The following is a 22,576-nucleotide window of genomic DNA, read 5'->3' as shown; positions in this document are numbered from 1 at the left end:
TGAATGATAGTTTCTCCGAGGATCTATGAAAATCATTAATATAAATAATGAATAACAATGGGCCTAATAAACTCCCTTGTGGAACACCACATGCAATTGTTTTACTTTGAGAGTCAAAGCCGTTGACATGTACAAATTGGGATCTTTCTGATAGGTAACTCGTGAACCACTCCAAGGCCTTTCCACGTATTCCATAATGAGACAGTTTGGCGAGAAGTATTCCGTGGTTAATCGTGTCAAAGGCCTTGGAGAAGTCCAAGAAGATACCTATTGTGTGTGAAAGTGTGTCGAGTGCGTGTGTGACTTTGTCGATGAGGGCAAGTAGTGCGTGTATTGTGCTGTGATTTTCCCTGAATCCAAATTGAAAGTTTGAAAATATGTCGCAGGTTTTAAGAAAACGTACTGTCCTGATGTAGACTATTCTTTCAAGAATCTTAGAAATAGAAGATAATAAAGATATGGGTCTATAGTTATTGACATCATCCTTCTCCCCTTTCTTATAAATAGGAATTACTTTCGCAATTTTCATGCTATTTGGCACATGGCCAGTTGCAAGCGATGAGTTGATAATATGTACTAAGGGATCCACTATTTGAGGAATTATGTTTTTTATCAAATGGTTGTCAATTCCGTCATGGCCAGGACTTTTACCTTCTTTCAAATTGGCAACAATCTTTATTATTTCTTCTTTATATGTTGGGTCAAAAAATATAGTTTTAGAGTTAGGTGTATCTAAAAAATCACTAAAAGATTTACTAGAAAGAGGAATATTTTGAGAAAGATTTTTTCCAATTGAAGAAAAGAAGTCATTAAAAATTTCAGCCATGCCAGCGGGAGTGTTGCTGGAGGCATTGCCCCACCGAACTTCAGAAATATTAGATGAATTGTTAGGTGTATTCATAGCATTCTTTAATGTTTTCCATGTGTTTTTAATGTCATTTTTATATTTGCTTATCTGATTAACATAAAAAAGTTTCTTCTGCGTACGCAATAATTTGGTGAGTGTGTTTTTGTATGAAACATATTTTTTCTTATTTTTTTCAGTGGGATTACATCTATATTTATAAAACAAATTATTTTTCCTATTTATAGATCGTAATATAGACTGGGTTATCCACGGGAGTCTTGGAATTTGCTTATATCTATTTTTTATGTTACGCAGGGGAATATGGTTATCGATTTCGGAGGTAAGAGTAGATATGAAATAATCATAAGACAAATTGACATCGGTAGTGTTGTATACAGAAGACCAATCGAGTTCTTTTAAACTGTTTTGGAGACTTGTAAGATTATCTGCAGTAATCTTACGACGCTTATAATAATTATTTTGTTTATTCAGTTTAATTGGAACCTGAGCAAATATAGGAAAATGGTCAGTGATGTCTGAGAGGACGATACCAGACTCAGGAAGTGGAAGAACATTACAAAAAATGTTGTCTATGAGGGTAGCCGTTTGGCTGGTGACACGGGTAGGCTTGGAAATTAATGGTAAAAACGAAGCAGACATTAATGTTTCTATAAATTCTTTTGAACTGTTTTGGGAGTTACATTTCATGAGATCGATATTAAAATCGCCCATCAGAAATGTATCTTTAATAGATATCATGGGATTTTGTACTAAATCCTGCAAAACTGTCAAAAAAACATTCAAATTTGACCGAGGGGGCCTGTAAATTACACCAATCATAATGTTTTTTCCATGTGGATTTATCAATTCAATAAAAAGGGATTCGAGAACATCGCTCATAACACTAATCTCCTCATGTATAATATATTTAGATTTTTTCGAGATGTACAAACCAACTCCTCCACCAACTCTCTCATTTCTATTTCTAAATACAAATTCGAATCCGGGTAAAGAAAATAAATGACTGATATTAGAGTTCAACCATGTTTCTGTTAGCCCTATGATGGAGCAAGATTTATGATCTGGGTTTTCTAAGAGTAAGCGCAACTTATCAAAATTTTTATTGATACTGCGTATGTTAAAGTGAGCTAACAAAAATGTTTCATCAACTGTATTCGTGATCCGATTTTTATACTGATTTTCGGTCAAATAAACACACGATGGACTCTGGACTGGATCATTTGAGTCAAATCTATATTCAAATTCTTGTGCTGAGGTATTGTATTTATCGGATATGTAATCTTCATATAAACTGGAGATCATATTTGCATGATCAGATTCAGAGTGCCTTACTGTGTTATAGAATTCATCATTATTCAAAGAATTAAAAGCAAAGTTTATTGTGTCAGCCATGGGTTAGAATATAAAACATTCGGGAATTAATAACTGGCCTCCCGCCTGGTCCTAACTCAGCAGCTACGTGGGGGTATGCAGACCTAAAAGAAGAAAGGAAACCGAAATGCGTACAGAGAAACATGAAACACAGACAAAACAAGGAAACGAACATGAACACAGATGACACAGTCGTCCCGTAATACACAAGACATTCGATGAAAATATGGTCTGATATGAAAGAGATGCACATTTCGAGTATACATTCAGATACATAATCTTGAAGGCAGATTCAATTCTGTTTTCAGTCTTGTAAATGAGCAACACGATCCCACATGCTACCGGCATCACTGCGATGGGAAGATAAAACAAAACAAAAAGAAATCTTAAAAAAGGAGTAAAATGCCTATGAGTGACCGGATTTAGCATAAGATTTCCCCGTCGACATCAATGTCAGAATACCAAGTTTAGCAACGCTCATGATAATCATTTGCACATAGATATCTTCATAATAACGGCGTAATTTGGAGAACACAGAAAGTTTACTGCTTTTTTTCTTATCTATTTTTGAATAATCCTTGTATTCATCTCAGTCGGCAAAGTTTAACAAGGCTCTCAAGTATAAGGTCACTGCAGTGTTGAATACTATTGAGAGATTATATGATATAATCTGAAATGTTATGTCTCTTCAGGATTTCAGCGTATTAAAAGTGCCTGGCCTTATTCTGTCAGCATTAATTCTATCGGTAATATGACTGCAAAGCAGTAGATTAATCACATTAGCCGACATGAGCAAAGGTATACAGATTAAATCAGTAGTCCGTGGATTGTACGCGAGATTCGAATACGTAAATCCGCATGACGCCAACCTACATAAGAACGCACGCTGACGAGCTCGTGTGCAAGGACTGTATCCTGTTTGGCTCTTGAGTTTTGTTTTAGTCCATGGACTAATTCTAAACATTCTTTAGACTGTCTTTTGTGATGCTACCATACGAAGTATACACGGTCACAGTGGTTTCCTATCTACTGAAGATGTAAAACTCGCAAGTGCTCTCCGAACATCACATAATCCGACAGAGACATGACTATAATTCTCCCTAAGAAAAAAAAAACCAAACAAACAACAGCAACAAGAAAGAAGGGGATAATGAATCAAATTGGCGACCATAGTATTAAGTAAGTGTGCAGCCATACATAATCTATTTATACAGTGTATCTGAACCATTGGCCACTGTCTTTTTTTTCCAACACCTCTTCTTGACAGGTTATGTCCCCATTACCCATAAAGAGCAGAAACCATATTTCTGTGGGTTGGTACTGTATATAACATCACATACACATACACACACACACGCGCGCGCGCGCGCGCGCACACACACGTAAATTCAAACCATCATCTAACACAGACATCGAAAATACCGCGTAAGTGAGAGGGGGAAAAACGAGAACACATCAATTTATAATGCATCTTTAAGACGCGGCAAAGACCACTCTAATCTGATGTATCTTTCTTCTATATCTTTCTTCTTAGTATTATCTCACAACATGCAATGTGATTTCATGCAGGAATACTGGCCGTTAAATTAGATGAAACATGAAAGTTTGATTCCTTGACCTACAGGTGTGATAGGATGTAATGGATATTAGATTGGCTGAAATCCACTCACTCAAAGCATGTAATACTAGCATGACATAGGGTTAGATATTATTTAAACACCTGTTACGGTTGTCACAGTGAAATCGGAGTACATGTGTACACGTATCACAGTCGATTATGTCCATCAGTACAAGAGGCTGCCTTTTTGGTTGGGTTCTTTGTCGTTATTATGTTGGATTATATAAAGCGAAAGTTAAGTGAATGAGGACTATAGAGTTTGAGAAAGAGGAAGATATTTGGCGAAAGACAGAGGTGAGAGAGGGAGAGAGAGAGGGGAAGGGGAGGAAGAGAAACGGAGGAAAACATGCGAATCATGCACGTGCAGAAGAGAACCAAACAGGCCTCCGTCACTATTCTCTCGTATATTGATTGGCTTTCGGCGTGCGGGACTGCAGTAAGTGATGCATTTTACAGCGCGTGGGACCGCGGTGGCCTCGGCACAGTGGATTGAAGGGAAATCTTGGTCAGGAGAGCAACATGCATGCACTGTGTATAACTCGCGAGAAGATTTTTTTTTTTTTTTTTTCAGTGAGAGATGGGAGTCACTAGGGGCCAAGGTTTCTTGTGATGTCTTGAGAGAGAGAGAGACAAGAAGAGTTACGTAAAAACAGGTCAGTAGGACACATAATGATTGAGTTGAAGGGATTCGGTAAGGGGATGATGATGAATTGTTAACTAAATTATGCAGAGAAGTATTTACAATCAGGGGACAAAGGAATATAATAGATATAGCATATTGTGAAGCAGAAATACAAAGTCAGAGAAATGATAATATACATACATAATTATGTACTATAACATTATGTACAAATATTATACGTATATATATGTATATACATATATATATATATATATATATATATATATGTGTGTGTGTGTGTGTGTGTGTGTGTGTATGCAAAACTACGTGCCTTTAAGAGGCACATCTTTTAGATTAAGTTTTTTCAATACAATCATATGGATATGATGCACACAAACATTGTGCATATAAATGAATATAGATATACATGATATAAATAGACAGAAAGCATGTGTACGTATGTATAATGCATACATTTTGAGAGATAGGGACAGACAGACAAACAGACACACAGACAGAGATATAAATAGATACAGATGCACATCTTGTGGAGATTGAGAGGTTGCGAGTTGTAGTGTAAGATGTGCCGTGAATATGAGTGTAGCTAACAATGATTATTGCAGACGGTTGTGTTTGTGCGCGAGACCTGTGCACAAGACCTCCAATCTGTGTTCGGCGGGCTCACGTTTCTCAATCTCCGACACATCTTGCCGAGGCGCCATATCTTGCTCCATTCAGCTCACGCTCACACGCCCCCCTCCTCCAACCCGAAATGCCAGCCTCGAAATGCAGGGCGCGATTATGCTAATGAGCCACATGACTGCCATGTCGGCTGTATCTAATGCATCCAACTGTTGTTTAAAGAAGGAGCTTGGCGCCAAATTGAGTGGCGTTATTTTCTGCCGGGCACGCGAGACTAATTTGCCGTCGCTTTAATCAGGTTATTTCCAGAATGAGGGCATTTTGTAAACATCGAGACAAAAAGCACGAGGGATTTTCTGCATTACTAATCGGCAGTGAAAACAGCGTGACTTCAGTTGACTTTGTGAGTTAAAACGTTTACATGCATTATGGACTGCGATCAATATGCATAAAGGGCACATGGCGGTGGGGCCATCTGTACGTCGATATTTGCAATGTGCGCCTGTACAAGGGACCTCCTCCCACATCAAAAACGTAGCCCACATCTTATCGACTGCCACGTCGCGGCACAACATTCTCTGATTGCATTTACGGCTACTGGAGCAAACAGGCCAAATGAGATTGCGAATCATTACATTGATTGGTATGTGTATGCAAGGACACGAATGGTTGGGTAGAGACGCCTTAATGCGATAGATATAAATATGTCTGGAAAACACGATCTGATGTACGTATGACAAGACGGAATGTATTCAGAGTGAACCCTAGAAAATGTCTCCATATTCGGGTTTGAGAGCAAATCGGATTGCAACCTGACTGCATCTTTCATACACACAACTACTTGCCTCCCCCAGGGTCTTTCCTTTTGAATCGACAGAGCAATATACACACGTTGCCATCGTATCATTCCCCGCCAATCAACCCATGATATAGCACCTGGCATGATTCCCGCGCATTGAAATGTCAAAACATTTCTACATAACTGGCATCTGGGAAAAAAACTGACATTCGCACTTAATTTAAACCGGTCCTATAGTCGTATACAATGCAGAGTCATATTAAAAGTCGAACTTTCATTTAGAGCAAACATGCATACAGGAAAATCAATGTGAACATAACACAGGACGTAACGGGAGTGGTAGACTGAATTATATGTGATAAAAAAAAAAATGGCATATATAAGGCTTTTATCACATATAATTCAGTCTACCACTCACGTCACGTCCTGTGTATATATATGTATGTGTGTGTGTGTTTGTGTGCGTGTGTGTTTGTGCTTATCATTATGTGCTCAATCGATTCAGTAAGGCAAATTTATAATAATTGCATAACTTTATTATATAGATCAATACCATCTGTCCTGTTGCGTGTCACGAGAGCGGCAGCAGCAATGACTTTCATTGATTTTTGAGTGACGTACTAGTATATTCTTTTACTACACTGAGATATGTCTTTATTCAATTGATTAAAAAAATTAAAGTTATGGGTAATATTCAAATTTCAAAATTTTATTGAAGTATTTTCCCCTACAGGTGGAAATTGTAACATCGGTAATATTTTCGTAACAGAAAGATCGCATCGCGACGAGCACAAAGAAAATTTCTTACTTGAAATTAATAAGTGTAAGGTGTAGTTTACAAGTCATTGTAGTCTTTTAGGAGCCAAGCAACGATGACATATAGGGGGAAGCAAGAAGCAGTTCTTAAATCATCGAGTAAAACACAATTAATCGTATATTTGTGATCGACCAATGGTTAGAGTTGTGAGGTGATGACGTAATGGCCTCTTACAATTTGCGTGTCTTCGGTAAAAACATGTGAAAACTTGAAATTGATTACCCGAATATATATATATATATATATATATATATATATATATATATAAATTTAAGTCCATTAAAGACAATTTTGAGAAAATAAAAAGATCACAAAATGTTAATCATAATACTTTTACATTTGTCAGATATAGGAATGATATGTATTATTGTATGTGAATTGAAATATAAAACAATCATTATTGAATGATTATCTATATAATTTGCGATATCTACATTACTTCACAAGGGGTATTCAAAGACGATAGCCAAATTTGGACTTGGGCCGCTTTTATATTCAGGTATTCAAATTCATTAACTTCATTTATGTCCGATTTCAACGAGCATCTCTCAATCTGTTCGTCGGATTTCACTCTATTATATCTAATTGACATTGATTGAAGGCAAACAAGCACTTTAAGATTATAATAATATGGATAGGCAGGAGGAAGGACGGAGATTATGGGAATCTTCAGAAACTAGAACACTTAATTGAGGTGATGGGAGACGGGTTAATAAAATACCTTTTAGTACAATACTGAAGGCACGTTTCGACGGTCATCCTCCGCAGGTCACTGGTGAAGGCCCCTCTGAGCGTCCGCTGCTGAGGATGGATCGAGTCCGGGAAGCATCCCTGGTAGGAGGCTGGAGGAGGTGGTGGAGGAGGAGGAGAGAGTGGACAGGTGAAAACGGGATGAGAGAACCTCGCTAATGGATGAGCGATTCATTATATTAGGGGAATTAAACTGCACTGCATGTCGCTTTTCTAAGAAAATAATGTATGCAGCCGTAGTCATGGGTCCTATACATTAACTCTCTTATAAGTGTTTTGAATGTCGACTGGCATAGACAGGCTTAAAACCACGACGAGAACTGGATAAGATTAACATTAGTAGTACATGGAAATCTGACATCAAACCTATGGTACTGTGACAAGCATCAAATACACTAGTCTTGATAAATGATTAAGATAATTAGAGAACAAGCCCTAGAAAAACAATCATTTCTATGCAATGCCAAATGAATACGAAATAACAACAAGAGATTGACATTAGACCAACAGAACAAATGCTAATGTGAAATAAAGAATACAACGAAATCATTTTCTGCTTTGACACAAACATATCATCCCAGTTTGGTTGTCTCTCTCTCTCTCTCTCTCTCTCTCTCTCTGTCTCTCTCTTAATGAACTCTACCAATGGCTACTTATCTACAAGAGCAGATGCAATCATCTATTAAGTAAAAACGTATTAGTTCAAGGATATTCATTTCTGTGTGATTTCATTTTATATACCCATGAAGTTATAAAGTTCGATATCTTTTTTTTTTTAACGGACGTAATCTTGTCAGGTACAATTAGCATGACGTCGAGTTTAGAAGATCCTCTGTCTGTGGTTATGTTCATGCTTTTTAGATCGACATAATCCGACAAATCAGGTGAAAAGTAGACAAGCATGCGAAATAATAATATTTTCACCTATCACGCAAACATTTTGGATGATGTAAGGGCGTTACTTCATTCTTGCGTCGGAGTTAAGTATACGTCGGTCTTTATAGGGCACGTATAAGACATTGTAATCTATATAATTAGTGTCTCTCCATGTAAACATTCGCTGCTTGAGTGTGTGTGTGTGTGTGTGTGTTGTGTGTGTGTGTTTGTGTGTGCTTGTGTGTGTGTGTTTGTGTGTGTTTGTGTGTGTGTGTGTGTGTGTGTGTTGATGTGCATGACTGCGTCAATGTCTCTGTGTCTGTGTGTCTGCATGTGTCTTTGTTTTTAAGACGTTGATCTGCTTTGGTCGACGATAGGCAGAGCATTATCCCTGTCACTTGGTTTTGGGCTTTGCCACCTACAAAATGCTGCGCCATTATCCGTGTTTTTTGTGTATGTTTAATGTTTTTAGCGGGTGTTACCTTTTACATACTCCCCCCCCCCCCTGTATTCGTTTATTCATTGTATTGTTCACACTAGTATTGTGTGTATCTATCAGTAGATAGAGGGGAAAAAAGCGGTCGAAAAATGGTCATTCACTCTATTATCGCATCTATATATCAAAATTATCAATTGTCCATACCCTTCTAGGTAATCTCCTATTGGTACGCAAGGATTTTTCAAGTCTTCTTTTTCTAACTCAGATTCGATCAATTCCCTCATACAATCTAGACTGAGAATACAACGCCATTGCCTCTCAATCTCTACATTTAAGCAGTATCATCTTATCTTCTTCTGACCTAGATTGCGGGAGGAAAAGCACGTTTCACTGAATTTCAAAAGCGCTCCGACCAAACTCAGTCAGCAAGACCATGACCGAGGCAGTTGTTTATGACAGGAATGGCTAATGGCGTTGCCTAGATACGGGACGCGATGCCTGCATCAAACGGGTGGGCACAGTAAATATTAATCACCATTACACGAACGAAGCTGACCCATTTGTGCGCGAGTTACCACATCAACTAACCGTGGTCACTCAAGGACAAAGTCAAATAGACATACTGATTGTATGTCTTTGTATCATAACTTATATATATTTTAATCCTGAATAACGAGGGCATTTAACAATCAGAATGAAGCATCATCTCTCCCTCACTTTCTCTCTCTCTCTCCCACCCCACACACATACACTTACATGCACAAATATATATCTGTATATATTTATATATTCGTATATATTCGTATACATATGTTATATACACTCGTTTTCGTCCTCATAATCCTCTCATACATGACTAAAACGAACCTGACTATAATTATGTTTGTGATATAACACTGCTGTTTGTGGTTTTGACTTTTGCGTCTGTCGCCCTGCGAGACTGTTCGAAGAACCTCAGAAAGGGCTGTTCGCTACAAGGATTACATGCAAGTTTACAAACAAACCATACATTTAAGTAGGAGTCATGATTCTGTGAATGATTGCGGCGATAAGCTGGTACTTAGTCCGCTTGTTGCTTTCTGAATACTATATAGAAAGATCTGTAACTGACAGCAGTGAATATGTAGACGAAAAGGCAGACTTATAATTGCTCTAGTAATAAGACAGTTCACGGTTTAGCTCATGGGCACATTGGTACAAAACCTTTCTTTTTTCTCAATTGGTTAGGCACTTCACTCGTTTTTAAAGCAGCATGATGCATAATAAGCATGCCCACAATTTATGGAATTTACGTTCAAAAAAAAATGAACTTATGCAGAGTAGGTGACAAGAATGGTCTGTCAATTGACACTTCAGCAGGCATTCATTTCATTGTTTTTTGTTGACTGCATTTTCTACCAACATTGCTAGATACTAGGCTTGCTGTCAGGTGGATGTGCTAGTATAAGCACCATTTATAAGGGTTACATGAATAATCATTACATCAGGGATGCTTATCTCAGTGAATTAAAAAACCAACATGCCTGATTGTACAAATGACCTTTTTTCTGCTCATGCGCAAAGTGGAACTGTAAACTGGCTTATTATAACACTACATAATGAAAGCCGCTGTACCAATGATAACAAAAACATAAATCATTCGCTTTTATATCATCTTTATCAGTCCTATAGGATTATTGTCGTCTTTTTAGTGTCATGTAACTTCCATGGTTCTTTTTTTTTTAATTGAATGACTCTGGTCAACGACGTCACTTTATCACAATCTTTTTTTTTTTTTTGCGGAACTGAAAGCTGTGATGAGAAGAAGTACTTCTACTTTCGCTGCTTCCTCTCCTCTACTTAATTGTCACTATACCTATAAAATAAGGCTAGTACCTCTTTCACGTGGAGCTGTGGTGATTTGAGACATTTATCAACTTTTTTAGAGGGTAACGAAAGTATGATGTCAAGAATTAATGCCACATTATAATAGCATAATTTCTCTTCAAACAAGAATACACTCCATGCAGCTGTACAAATTCGCTCTAATTAATAACTGCCCAAGACAGCTTTGTAGCGATAGGGAAAGTGAGAGCTGTCGTAGGATTAAAAGGCAATCCATTATTTACCATTTGCAGATGGAAAAAAAAACAGCTTTAGTGCTTCGAAATAGTTCTAAAATGTGAGTTAGGGATAAAACAACCAATGTAAAATTGTTGATCAGTCAATGATAATCAATGATACGTATTGTTATATATATACAAAATGTGGACCGTCTGTGAACAGTTACGGTTTGTCATTGTTTATTGAGAAAAATAGTGAGTTTCTCCTTATATCCTAGGCTTGAATGCGAAATTTATGAATTTACAAATGTTTTGTGATACTAGACTGATCTACTATATTCATTTAATAATGTGATAACTGGAACATTTTTATACCACTGCTCCCAATGGTAAACAGAACCTATAAAGCGGTTAAATCTCGTTTGTAGTTTATAAAGACAAATAGATTTATATGAATTGGACTTTTCTTGGTGCAAAGTTTATACGTATAATATGCAAAGGTGACATTCTCATTCGGGCGTGGTGTAATGATATCAAAATCTCATATAAACATATTGGTAGACATGCACGAATACACACACTCTGTTCTGTGCCTATTTTCTTGGTTTTGTTTGTTAACATGTTTGCTTATCTATATTTGAATTTATTTCTCATCAACTTGTATGGATTTTCGTGGGAGGGACCCGCACATTACAGCCACTGCTCTTAAGTAGGAACCTCCGTTCCTCGCTGAACCCGTTTCAAACAACTACCTTTCAGCGTCGTACATGTATATAATTATACGGGAAGCATACTTGCTTTTATTGCCGGTTGACTTCTACTTAGTATATCGTCAGCATATTCGCATACTTTGTTAATTTGCGCTGTTGAAAATAAGATGAACTTAGATTTGAATTTAATTGAATTGTGTTTGTGATTATGCATAAACAATATACGTTCAATATAGAGATCAGACCACATTACTGCAAGGCAATATTACATGGTATTCTTGTTTACTCCCTGAATACATCTTGCAACCCAAAGCTGAGAAATATGATATAACCGCCCTTACGATTAGACATGTCCACTCCGGTGTCAAACGCACTAACACTGAGTATATCACATTCGGAAATCGATACGACTATTCACTTTCCGATTTCCATTCGAATCTCCCACCAGCGTGATCTATGGCGATTTCTATACAGGGAGTATAATATTATGTGTTTCGGATGGCCATTAGCTATTGTATAAACAATTGAAAATAAAACTGGAGAAAAGAACGGCAGGAAGAGATGTAGGTTTCAAGCAGAGCGGGGGATGATATTATGTGTATATAATACACTGATATAATACATGCATACATCACATACACACATCATGTGCTTATGTATGATTATATACATATCCAATATTCGATGATGATATGAAGAGATGAAGACGACGTAAGGAGGAAGAATGCAGAAAAGAATATAGGGGAAAAATGACGGTTGAATATCGAGGAAGTGGGTTAGAAGTAAGGGGCAAGACCAGAATGATTCAGTTTCAGGATTAGATGTTGATAATAGTCCAAAGATCAAACAGTAGTGTGTTGGGCAAAGATAGAACTCAAATCACCATATCTTGGCAATATTTTGTGTCTAACTTCAGATTTAAAATTGACTAAAAATTAAGGTATGCCACTAGTTTCCCTGTTCAATTTTATTAGCCTAATCACCACCCACTTCAAATTATCATTGACGTTTAACAGAACAATTCTTTTGTCATTTTTTTATCTTGTATTATCAATAGCAACATGGAAAAAGTCTCCAAAATCTTCATTTTCATTAGAAAGTTGAGCAACATTGAAGACACACAGCATAGGCCCTATCATATAACTTTTAGTCAATCTTAAATTTTAAGTTAGACTTAAATTCTTCGTGAAACATCCCAGATATAGCAAGGGCGAAAACGTATTTTGCAGTGGTCCGAGACGTGTCAGAGGGATTCATAAGGTATATACCTCCATTGTCCCGCAGAAATAAATAAAATATGAGACCAAAATGACAGTTCGGACGTAGTTGGCAGCCTACAATACTGCGCCTTGTTGATTTCACACATTGTGTCTTCACTGTTTGGCGAGGCTTGAACGGTGTGCCTCCTGTCACGTACAACACCTGCCTGTCTCCATTCGTTTTCTCGACGGGAGATAATTTGCTTGCTTGAACTGAACTAAATGAGGCCGCTCTATCAATCATAAGCTATAGCAGCCGTCCTAACCTAGTCATATCAATATCCATCGTAAGTTTCAGTCCTCTGTTTCAGAATAATTAGCGTGAGTCAATTAATCTGAGCTCAAATTACTGTATACGACATGGTGCATCAACAAGACAATCAGTGTGTGTGTGTGTGTGTGTGTGTGTTCGGTATATTTGCATAAATGTAAACATATGTAAAGGGTTCCAAATTGGATGATACATAACTAGGCTAAAGGGGGAATTGGGCGGCAGTTTTGCCTCATGAGTCATCGATTTAAGCCATTATTTAGAGCGACTGGGGTTACTTCCGTATTAGGGAAATTGCTGTACCTTAAACTGGCTACGATGTATTCAGTATACATTATACAGATGGACACAGATAGTCCGATCCTTGTTATATCACGGCTCTTTATACACCCACTTCTGATAGAATGGAATGAGGTTACTAGAGTTTACATGAGCTATGATCGTCTTCATTAATAGGACCGATGTAATGAAATTCAACAGGGAATGCAGGGAGTAAACACGAGGCTATTTCCAATTTGTATTTGCCGCGAGGAGGTGTCAACGAACTTTCTCAGAAAAAAAAAAAAGACACATCCTCACCACCTCCCACAAGCTGAGACAGATGACGCCTAATAAGCGCACGAAAGGGTTCAAATACTTGTATTCTCATACAAACATTGTGAGTCTAATCCCATTCTCATGAATGTAAATACGAAATTATATTTGCATATCAAACAATAGACTTTAGAACAAATATGAAATTTCGGATCTATACTGCAAATCTTGTGTTTTGCAATGTACTCTGCTTTTCTACACGCAGTTTTGATTTAGCAAATTTTTTATGGTGAAGAGTTATGTCAAAGTACATGTTCCAGCTTATACAATGGAATGAGAAATATGCTACCCATGTCCACAAAAGTGTGGTTAAGTACCGTTGAACTTCACGGACTTAGTTCTACCGCTTGTTTGAAGCGAAGTTTTGTGATAAAGCTACCACGTTCCCAGCATCTTCGCGAAGATTATACGCAACTTCGAGGATGCGGCAAAAAGCAAAAGCAAAAGCAAAAACAAAACCATAAACAATACGAATATTAACACAATTAGATCACTTTATGGCCATTGCGCAGACTTTTTTATGTAATAATTTTTTGGGTTACTGCAATATCTACCCGATGTCATCATAATCATCACCATCATCATCATCATCATCACTGTTACCATCGGCATCATCATTCTATACGAGACGGGAATTTTTCAAAATGATTTCGCTGAGGGGAAACCAAGCTAGTCGTCCAAGTATTATACTCTGAACATTTTTCTCGCGTTAGCCTTGGTATAAATATTGTAACATGCTTCTCTCTTTTGAAGGCTGGTAATACATCGGCAGTTGGTGAGAAAAGGGCAACGGGATGGGTGTGATACCGAGATACCCTTTCAGTATACCTCTTCCCTTGTATGTGTTTCAAGCCCAAAGATGTATAGTCATTCCGAAGGTTTTGTTCCTGTAACGACTCTGAAATATCGCCAGTGTGTCTGTAAATCTAAAATTCAACACTTCCCACTACAAGTATTAGGAGGGAATCCACTTATACTGCTCTTCTAAGATAAGTGTTCTGCCCGGATGTGTTTATACTGTTATAAATGCTTAATTGCTCTCAGCTGTTATAATCCTGCCAATAAACACGAATACAATATATATAACACAAACTCGAAAAAAAATAATAAAAAATTAATGACACGACGCTTTCCAATCAGCAACGAGATATTAAGTTGATGAGTGGCTCATTGACTGTAAAGTTCGACAGTCTGAGACTGGCAAGAGAGGGACAGGACAGAGAAGGAGATACAGACGTAGAGACAGACAAACAGAATTACTGTATATTCCCTAAATATGCATAGAATTCGGAAGATCAGAGTTAGCTAAGGCGGGGCAACTTAATTATTTGGTGCGACGGCAACATTGTGCCTTCTTTTTTATTACGTATAGGTACTTCGTTTATTCATTTATTGTATTCATGAATGCATATTAGTTATATTTTGATATACTACTAATTTCATATCTATTTATCTATCTACTTATCTATATATCTACCTATCCATCTATTCCTTTATCTATTCATTTATTCAATCACAATACTTTAGACGAGGTAAGGTCTCTTCCTGGATACAGTCAGAAACTGGATGGGAAGGAGTCACATAATGAAACTCATCTATAAAAGTATAAGTACCGGTAATGACGAATGTAGTTGGCAAGTGGATTCGAGGGGAGAAAAATGATGTGAGACTTAAATTACTGTTGTTTTTGACATGGCCAGTTCTACACTATCAAGTTTTGCGGATGCGAAAGGGTGTCATTTCCACGGGGTACTGTCATAACATAAGATATTGCATATTAACCCCCGGCGCCAGCCAAAAGAAACAAAATAGACAAAAATTTCCCAATGGACTTATCCTCTCGTGGTAAAATGTGAATACTTCTTATCTGCGATCTCCCGAACTCATGTATTCTATTATTGGTGTACAATAGGGATTCGGCAAAGGGGTTACCAGGGTAACAGCATGGCCAAATGATAATGATATATTCGACGTTAAGTAGGCTCCAAGCTTAGGAATGGCAAGAGACAAATTCACACATTTGTTCGCAAACAGCGTAAACTCGATTACAAGAGTGACGTATTCGAATTGCATTCCATATTGTTTAATTGTTTTTGATTTCTCCATGCCAACAGCAAGGTTCGACACAGGTGACAATGACAAAGGTGATTGTTCCACACAGGTGATACTGACAAAAGGTGATTGTTCCACACAGGTGGCAATAACAAAAGGTAATAAAATTATTGTTAGACACAGGTGACAATGTCAAAGGTAATTGTTACAAAAATCAAAGGCAAAATCCCCACAGAAAGCACGACTCTTGTTTCTTGTGTTTGATCACCAGATAGCTGAATATATGTAATTTTTAAGCACTATTCATTCTTCTATTCTCATGGTCGGACATCCGGGTATTTTGCGTGTCACGGGGTCATGGATAGCGGTGGAGTGAAAACAAACAGTCGCGTGAGCCTGGAGTGGTAACGCTGTACGTGTTTTCTGCCGGGGCGCCCCGCGAGCATAGCGCTAGCGCAAGCTGTACTACTGTAGCTGTGCGGGCGGCAGGATTAGTCCCTAGGCCTACCCTAAATTAGGCCCTACCCTAAGCCTACTACAGTACTAACGTTAGGCCTGTAGACCTACCTGAAGTTTCTATGAGGTACTAAGTAAGCGTAGATATCGGGGTAGGGCCTACTCAAAGAGGTTCTACTGCACATCTGGCCATTTTGTCGGGTCGTTGATCCAGAGTCCTGCCGCGATTTCATACGGGCACAGGTCCAGTCCGACTGCCTTCAACTTGGCAAAATACCGGGACCGATCGATCGACAGGATCCAGATTATTAGAATATTGCTGGCAAGACATGATGCATGTATCTCATGAATGATGGCACAAATGACAAAATGAATAATGAAAAACAGTCCCCATGTCTGCGTAGAGTTGCACATAATCATACGCGTCGCACATGCACAGCATGCAGTATGCGCATTATGCAGGCTTAGCGCTTGCAAGCTGTTTGTTTTCACTCCAGTCAACAGGAAGTGACGTGTAGCCGACCGCAAGAATAATTGGTGAAATCAACAATGATGGCATATGTGAAGTACGTGGTAACCTAGCGGTTTAGTGCGTAATAATCATTTTGAACAGAGCTTCTCAACCAACATGACCAATGGACCACGAAGGTCTCGTATGTGGGCAGTGATTTCTTCTCAAAACAAACAAAATTAAACTTAAGTTTTCCCCAGGTTACCTCTGTTTTTAGAAACACAGATATTACCTATTCAAGATTTAACTTTATTGTAGTGTCAGCAATATTTATATCTGAAGTTAATAATAGTCTTCTTCCTGATGTTTTCTCTGATTAGTTTACCCTGAAAAGTTTGAATCATGATTGTAACACCAGAAATGCTCAAAATATCCATCTCCCATTAAAATCGCACATCTTGTACGCAGTCATCAGTATATTATAAGGGTACAATTCTATGAAATAATTTGAATATAGTTTTCCGGATCGTTAAGACCGTAAGACAAGTTAGAAGATTATATAAACAACAACTTAGAGTGATGCAATTATGTTACAACATGATGAATAGCTGAATATGGAGTTTTCTTCTTTTCTTCTTTCTCTTTATACTGTACACGTTTTCGTTTCGTGACTATTGATATTGATTTCAAGTTGTGAATTTCATCGCATTTTGTATTCATGTTTGTTTCAATACAATTACAAATGATTATAAATGATTACACATTTCACACCATGATATTTGCTTAGGGATCATTTTCAATAAGTCTACTTTGTGCTTCTCATGATTCCGCCGCTGTCACATTTGATACCATTCTTATCTGTTTGTTTGTTTGTCCGTTTGTTTTTTTAATGCAAATTTTGTAAACCAATTATGAAAGTGGAAATAAATGAAATGAAAAATGAAAATGAAAACACACACACACACACACACACACACACACACACACACACACAAGAAAAAGGTTTGTATTCAATCTGCACATGTAACTAGGCGTCATAAACTTTGTAGAAGCCAAAGAGGGCTTCGGGTAAAAAAAAAAATGGGATGAGAAGTGCAGGTTTAAGAAATCGAGAGGCAGCACTCTGATTTGATCATTGCTTGGTTTTTGTTTTCTTCTTTCATGCTTACACATACCCGGGAACAGCGTGAAGCTGGGTAAAGCTGATGCATTTCGTCACTGATAGAGAAAGTCGAATGTTTTCGTCCCCATTCCCTTCAGGAGGGTAATAACCTTTGGGTAGTCGTAGAGTAGATTTCCTCTCATGTATCATATAGGGTGAAATTAATTGTGAAATAGGTTTAAGTTCATAAGGCTTACGTTTATGTCACTTTACACCGAGGAGCTTCAACTTCCCCGGTATACCCTTCCGTTTGAGAATACACGTACAGCAGTCCTGGATCTTAAAGTCTTGGATCTTAAAGGAGATTTCAAGATGACTTCAGACTTTTGCATTTGAACATCTATGAATTGGTTGCACTGGGTTCAGACTGTCAGAATTTGTAGTGATTGGGATGAGGAATAAGAATGTTTCCATCATTCATAATAAAGGGCAAAGAACGAAGATGAATACATAGCAGTTTCACATGAGAATGCATGACCGAGAGCTTAAGGAAGCAAAACAAAGGTTAAAAAAAGCATTAAAAGTTTACACTGGTGAACTTATACCGCAATTTGTATCATAATGGAATTCCTGCTACATTTCTGAAATATGTGAGCTTCCTATGTCATTATCGTTGTTCCGCGTGATTTGTTTTTGGTTTTTCAGAGTAATGGTTAACAACTTTATCTGCTCAAGGACCATAACGAAGTACATAAATCTATACATGGCATTATCGATTTATGTACTACATAATATGAAATTATAAAATTGTTTAGAATGCCCCTTTAAGTCTGCTCCGATAGGCAGGAAACGCGCTCCGGCTCATTAGCATGGATTAGTATGGATCTGTGTCGATGGCCGGATTTTGGAAGCGAATGGGAATGCAGGTGGTTGAACATAACACCAAAATTGTGACATAGATATGGACGAATTGGAACAAAACTAAAAAAAAAAAAAAGATATTTCTTGCATCATCAGCTCACTCCTCTTTCTGTCTCTCTTTCTCCCTCTCTCTCCTTCTCTCTATTCCCAAATAAGAGTTAATCTGAAAAGAAAGAGTCAAATTTTATGGAAGTTTTGAAATTGTAAAGTTCGCTATTTTCGAATATACAAATTAGTAAGTTGATGATGTCATCACCTCACAATTTTCCACTGATGGTGAAAAACAAACTGACGAAAATTCATCTTTTTTTCACAAAAGTATAACAAATTAAAGGGGATGGCTAGTAACTGATCAGTGGGAATCAGTGGGAAAGCTGGGGGATGATTGCTCCAATCCTTGTGGGATTCATTTAAGAGTAGGCCCTACATTATGTGTCTATTGTTGTGTGAAAATTATTTGCTTCAGAACGGTCTCATATTCAAGTAATGTACAGTTTAATGCCCCGTCACTGTACAGGCATGCTAGCCTGGAAACATTAAACTGCACATTACTTGAATATGAGACTATTCTGACGCAAATAATTTTCGCACAACAATAGATATATAATATACTCTTAAATGAATCCCACAAGAATTGGAACAATCATCCCCCAGCTTTCCCACTGATTCCCACTGATCAGTTTGAGTTACTAGCCATTCCCTTTAAGTTTTTCCTGGCTGAATACCAATCAATTCAAAATAATGATCGGTTTAGCTTTAATTTGGATTTGCGACTTGGGAATAACTGTGTTTGTGTATGTGCGTGTGTGTGTGCGCGCGCCAGTGTGTGGGTGTAGGTGTGTTTGTACTTTGTTGTGTGCGCATGTATGTGTTGGTGTTCTATTGAGTGTCTGTGTCTGTGGCATCATGCTGGTCACGTTCGATAGCACTCTTAGCTATATTATTACCTCGCTGGCTACCGGCCCTATATAGATCCCTTCGTCATACATTGATTGTACTAGAATCAAGACACGTGACTAGAAGAAGAGCGCAACAATTTAACTCCTTCCAGTCCACTGTTCAAAAATGATATTGACATCCTTTGCTCAAGTGATACAATCCGATTGTAATTCCCACACGAAAACTTTTCAAAATTTAATAATTGATTAGACTAATATCAGTATTGTGTGTGTGTGTGTGTGTGTGTGTGTGTGTGTGTGTGTGTGTGCGTGTGTTTGTGGTTTATGAAGATTTCGTTTAGAGTCCGAAATCGCAGTTTCGAGTGAATCAGATCCGTTTAGGATAAGGATACGGTCTATAGTTAGCAAGATGTGCAATTTATGGCTTGATAAATTAACTGATTTGCAATATGTGAGACTGGCATATGCCTACATACTCAGTAGAAGAAAATTTATTTGTTTCCACGGGAAAGCATTTAAAGAAGTTTAGACGCAGCTTGATATATTGCAGTCTGATAAAACAGAGAGGGCCTTGCATAAAAGTGGTGACCCCAAATAACCCCACACTTTGCCAGGAATTTTTGAATTCTTCTATATACATGCAAAGGGTTGGGGTTTTGCAAATAAAACAATCAAAGTCAAAGCAAAGGAACGCACAGGACAGCATCTGTGGATTATCTATAGAAAGTGAGATGGAGCAAAGCTACATAAATCATTGTATTTGTTTACGGGAATTTTATGGGAGAGTGGGTATTATCTGCTTTGCAAACAGGAAAACATAGGAAAATGTGAGTTTTTTTTTTGTTGCTGTTGTTTATAGTTCCATGGTTTAAAGGTCGTGTGTCCTTCTAGCATCCTGAAAGTTAGCCTTTTGTCAAGACCCTCTCGCTTTCTGGTGAAGAGAGCCCAGCTGAGTGGGGTTACTCGGCTGGGCTCGCTTCGCTCGCCCATTACAGCGAGAGAGCCTTGACAAAAAGGCTACCTGAAAGTTAGATTCTTTTCACGGGGTGGTATACAGTAGAAGTAGGTAATTCAGACATTTCCTCAAACTGAAAACTTATTTGCAATCGAAAGGGGAACAATAATATGGATTCTAGTGAATTTATCCGGACCCACTCCAATGATATTAGAAAAAAAAAACACCAAACCTTTATTTTCCGTACAAAAGTGGAGCGTATCCTCGAGTGACATTGACTTAGGTTTTTCTTCCACAAAATTTTGGGATGTGTTACCTCAAGACTTCATACGTGATATTGGGAGTCATTATTCTTCAACAATGCAAAATTTTGTGTTGTTTGGAAAAGGGGACGAGTGACCTTTTAACGTGTGACCATCTTTTTAACCACACTCTAGTGCACGTGCAGTTGCCGCCCCTTTGGACGCGTGCCACGTATGGACGCGGCGTGCATCGGCTACATGTGCGTGGGACAACAACAGAGGTAATTAGCAGGAAATGGAATCATCCGCAATCATGCGAGCAGAATGAGAGTCTGTCATAATCAATAAGAGTCAGGCCAGTGGCCAGGAAAGACCCCGTTAAGTTTTATGTCCCCCAACATCGATTCGAGCAGTTGGAAATTTGCATGAACTCGTCACCGGAGTGCAGGGCACTCCAATACGGACGGGCGATCCCACGGACGGTCGCGAAAAAACGTTATCATTATCCAACTCCGTTTATCTTTTTTCTCAACTTCAAATCTTGTGTTCATGCACACAGACCGAAAGACACACAAGCACACAAACACACGTAATGCACATACAGTATTCGGTCACTCTACTCCCTCACACATGAAATACAAAATCGACTGTTTACACACCAACATACGGGATTGCCCTGACACTCATCCTATACCTAGATGGGTTGCAAATGTTTTACCATAAAAAATATCAACAAATTTCGGAATGAATTATATGACGAAAAGGAAAGAGATATATAAGTAAAAGGAAAACAATTTTAATTACACCTCCATTCCATTACTGTATCGTCATTAAGAATCTCTGCATTTAATGACTTTTTTCTTCATCTCCATCTATCGAGGATTATCGTTGTATGTACGATGTACGCCCATCACAATGACACTCTGAATGATTATTCCGTTCAGGTTGCGAAGAAGATAAACTGAATGCAGAAGCCATATCCTAACAGATTGGACACTGATACAGTAAAAATAAGAAATTATCGTTAGATGTGCTCGTCGCGTCCAAAGGCACTGTGCAAAATCAAACGCAAACACAAATATTTTACAACAATGGGAATTATTATGTCATACGAAGTATATACATTTTGTAAACTTCATGTAAACTTTAACAAGAAGATCTTCATTTTCTCTTCATGAAGAAGTTGAGAAGGGAAGGACAGACAGTACTCTGACTCTTATGGCAAAATGTCTTTATCGAACAGTATATTACTGGTGTGTACCAAAAGCAATTGCCTTTGTGTGTGTCTGTGTGTATGTGTGGTGATTTTCAGACCTTACCAAGTTTCATTATAGGCGTGAGGCTCACGCCATGGTCTTCCTCACGCTCACAAGCCTGAAAAAGCTTTTACTCACGCCTAAAACAAACAAACAAAACACAAAACACAAAACATGGATTTCCATCCGCCAGAAAAGGTGGTATCATCAGAATTAACCAAAACATAATCATTAAGTGTAATGTACAAGCTCGCACGCTCTATAAAGTTCCTTACCGCAGAGGATTTTTCAACCCCCCCCCCCCCATCCCTATCCCGCGGACGCGTATGATAGCCCCACCTATAGCTGCTCTCTGATCATGGTATACTGGGTGTAGTCATTCTACTGTTTGTGTGAAACTGTGTTCATATTTCCATTCCTAACATGACAAAAAATACAACAATGACGGTTCTTTTCACTATTATTTATAAGAAAATGTAGGGAACAATGGGAAAATCTATAGGGTCAGATTGGCGACTATTGCACGGTAGCAAAGTCACAATGAAGTTCATTTAGCATGTAATA

General features: G+C 38.0%; 1 protein-coding gene across 1 annotated transcript in view; it reads right to left on the bottom strand.

The window, feature by feature from the left end:
• Positions 1–2,543: 2,543 nt before the first annotated feature.
• Positions 2,544–22,576, bottom strand: part of LOC139711538 (uncharacterized) — a 33,352-nt gene continuing 13,319 nt past the window's right edge. Inside the window, exons 2-3 of the mRNA XM_071623417.1 lie at positions 7,459–7,579; positions 2,544–2,589 (exon numbers count right to left, since the gene is read on the bottom strand). Coding sequence (XP_071479518.1) covers positions 2,544–2,589; positions 7,459–7,579 — 167 coding nt within the window. The remainder of the gene's footprint in view (positions 2,590–7,458; positions 7,580–22,576) is intronic.

This window comes from Diadema antillarum, unplaced genomic scaffold (genome assembly GCF_040938485.1).
Source record: "Diadema antillarum isolate AM-2024a unplaced genomic scaffold, OU_Dant_1.0 scf00000040, whole genome shotgun sequence".
NCBI lineage: Eukaryota > Metazoa > Echinodermata > Echinoidea > Diadematoida > Diadematidae > Diadema > Diadema antillarum.
Note: the sequence above shows the minus strand (reverse complement) of the source record. Positions and strands in the feature narration are given on the sequence as shown.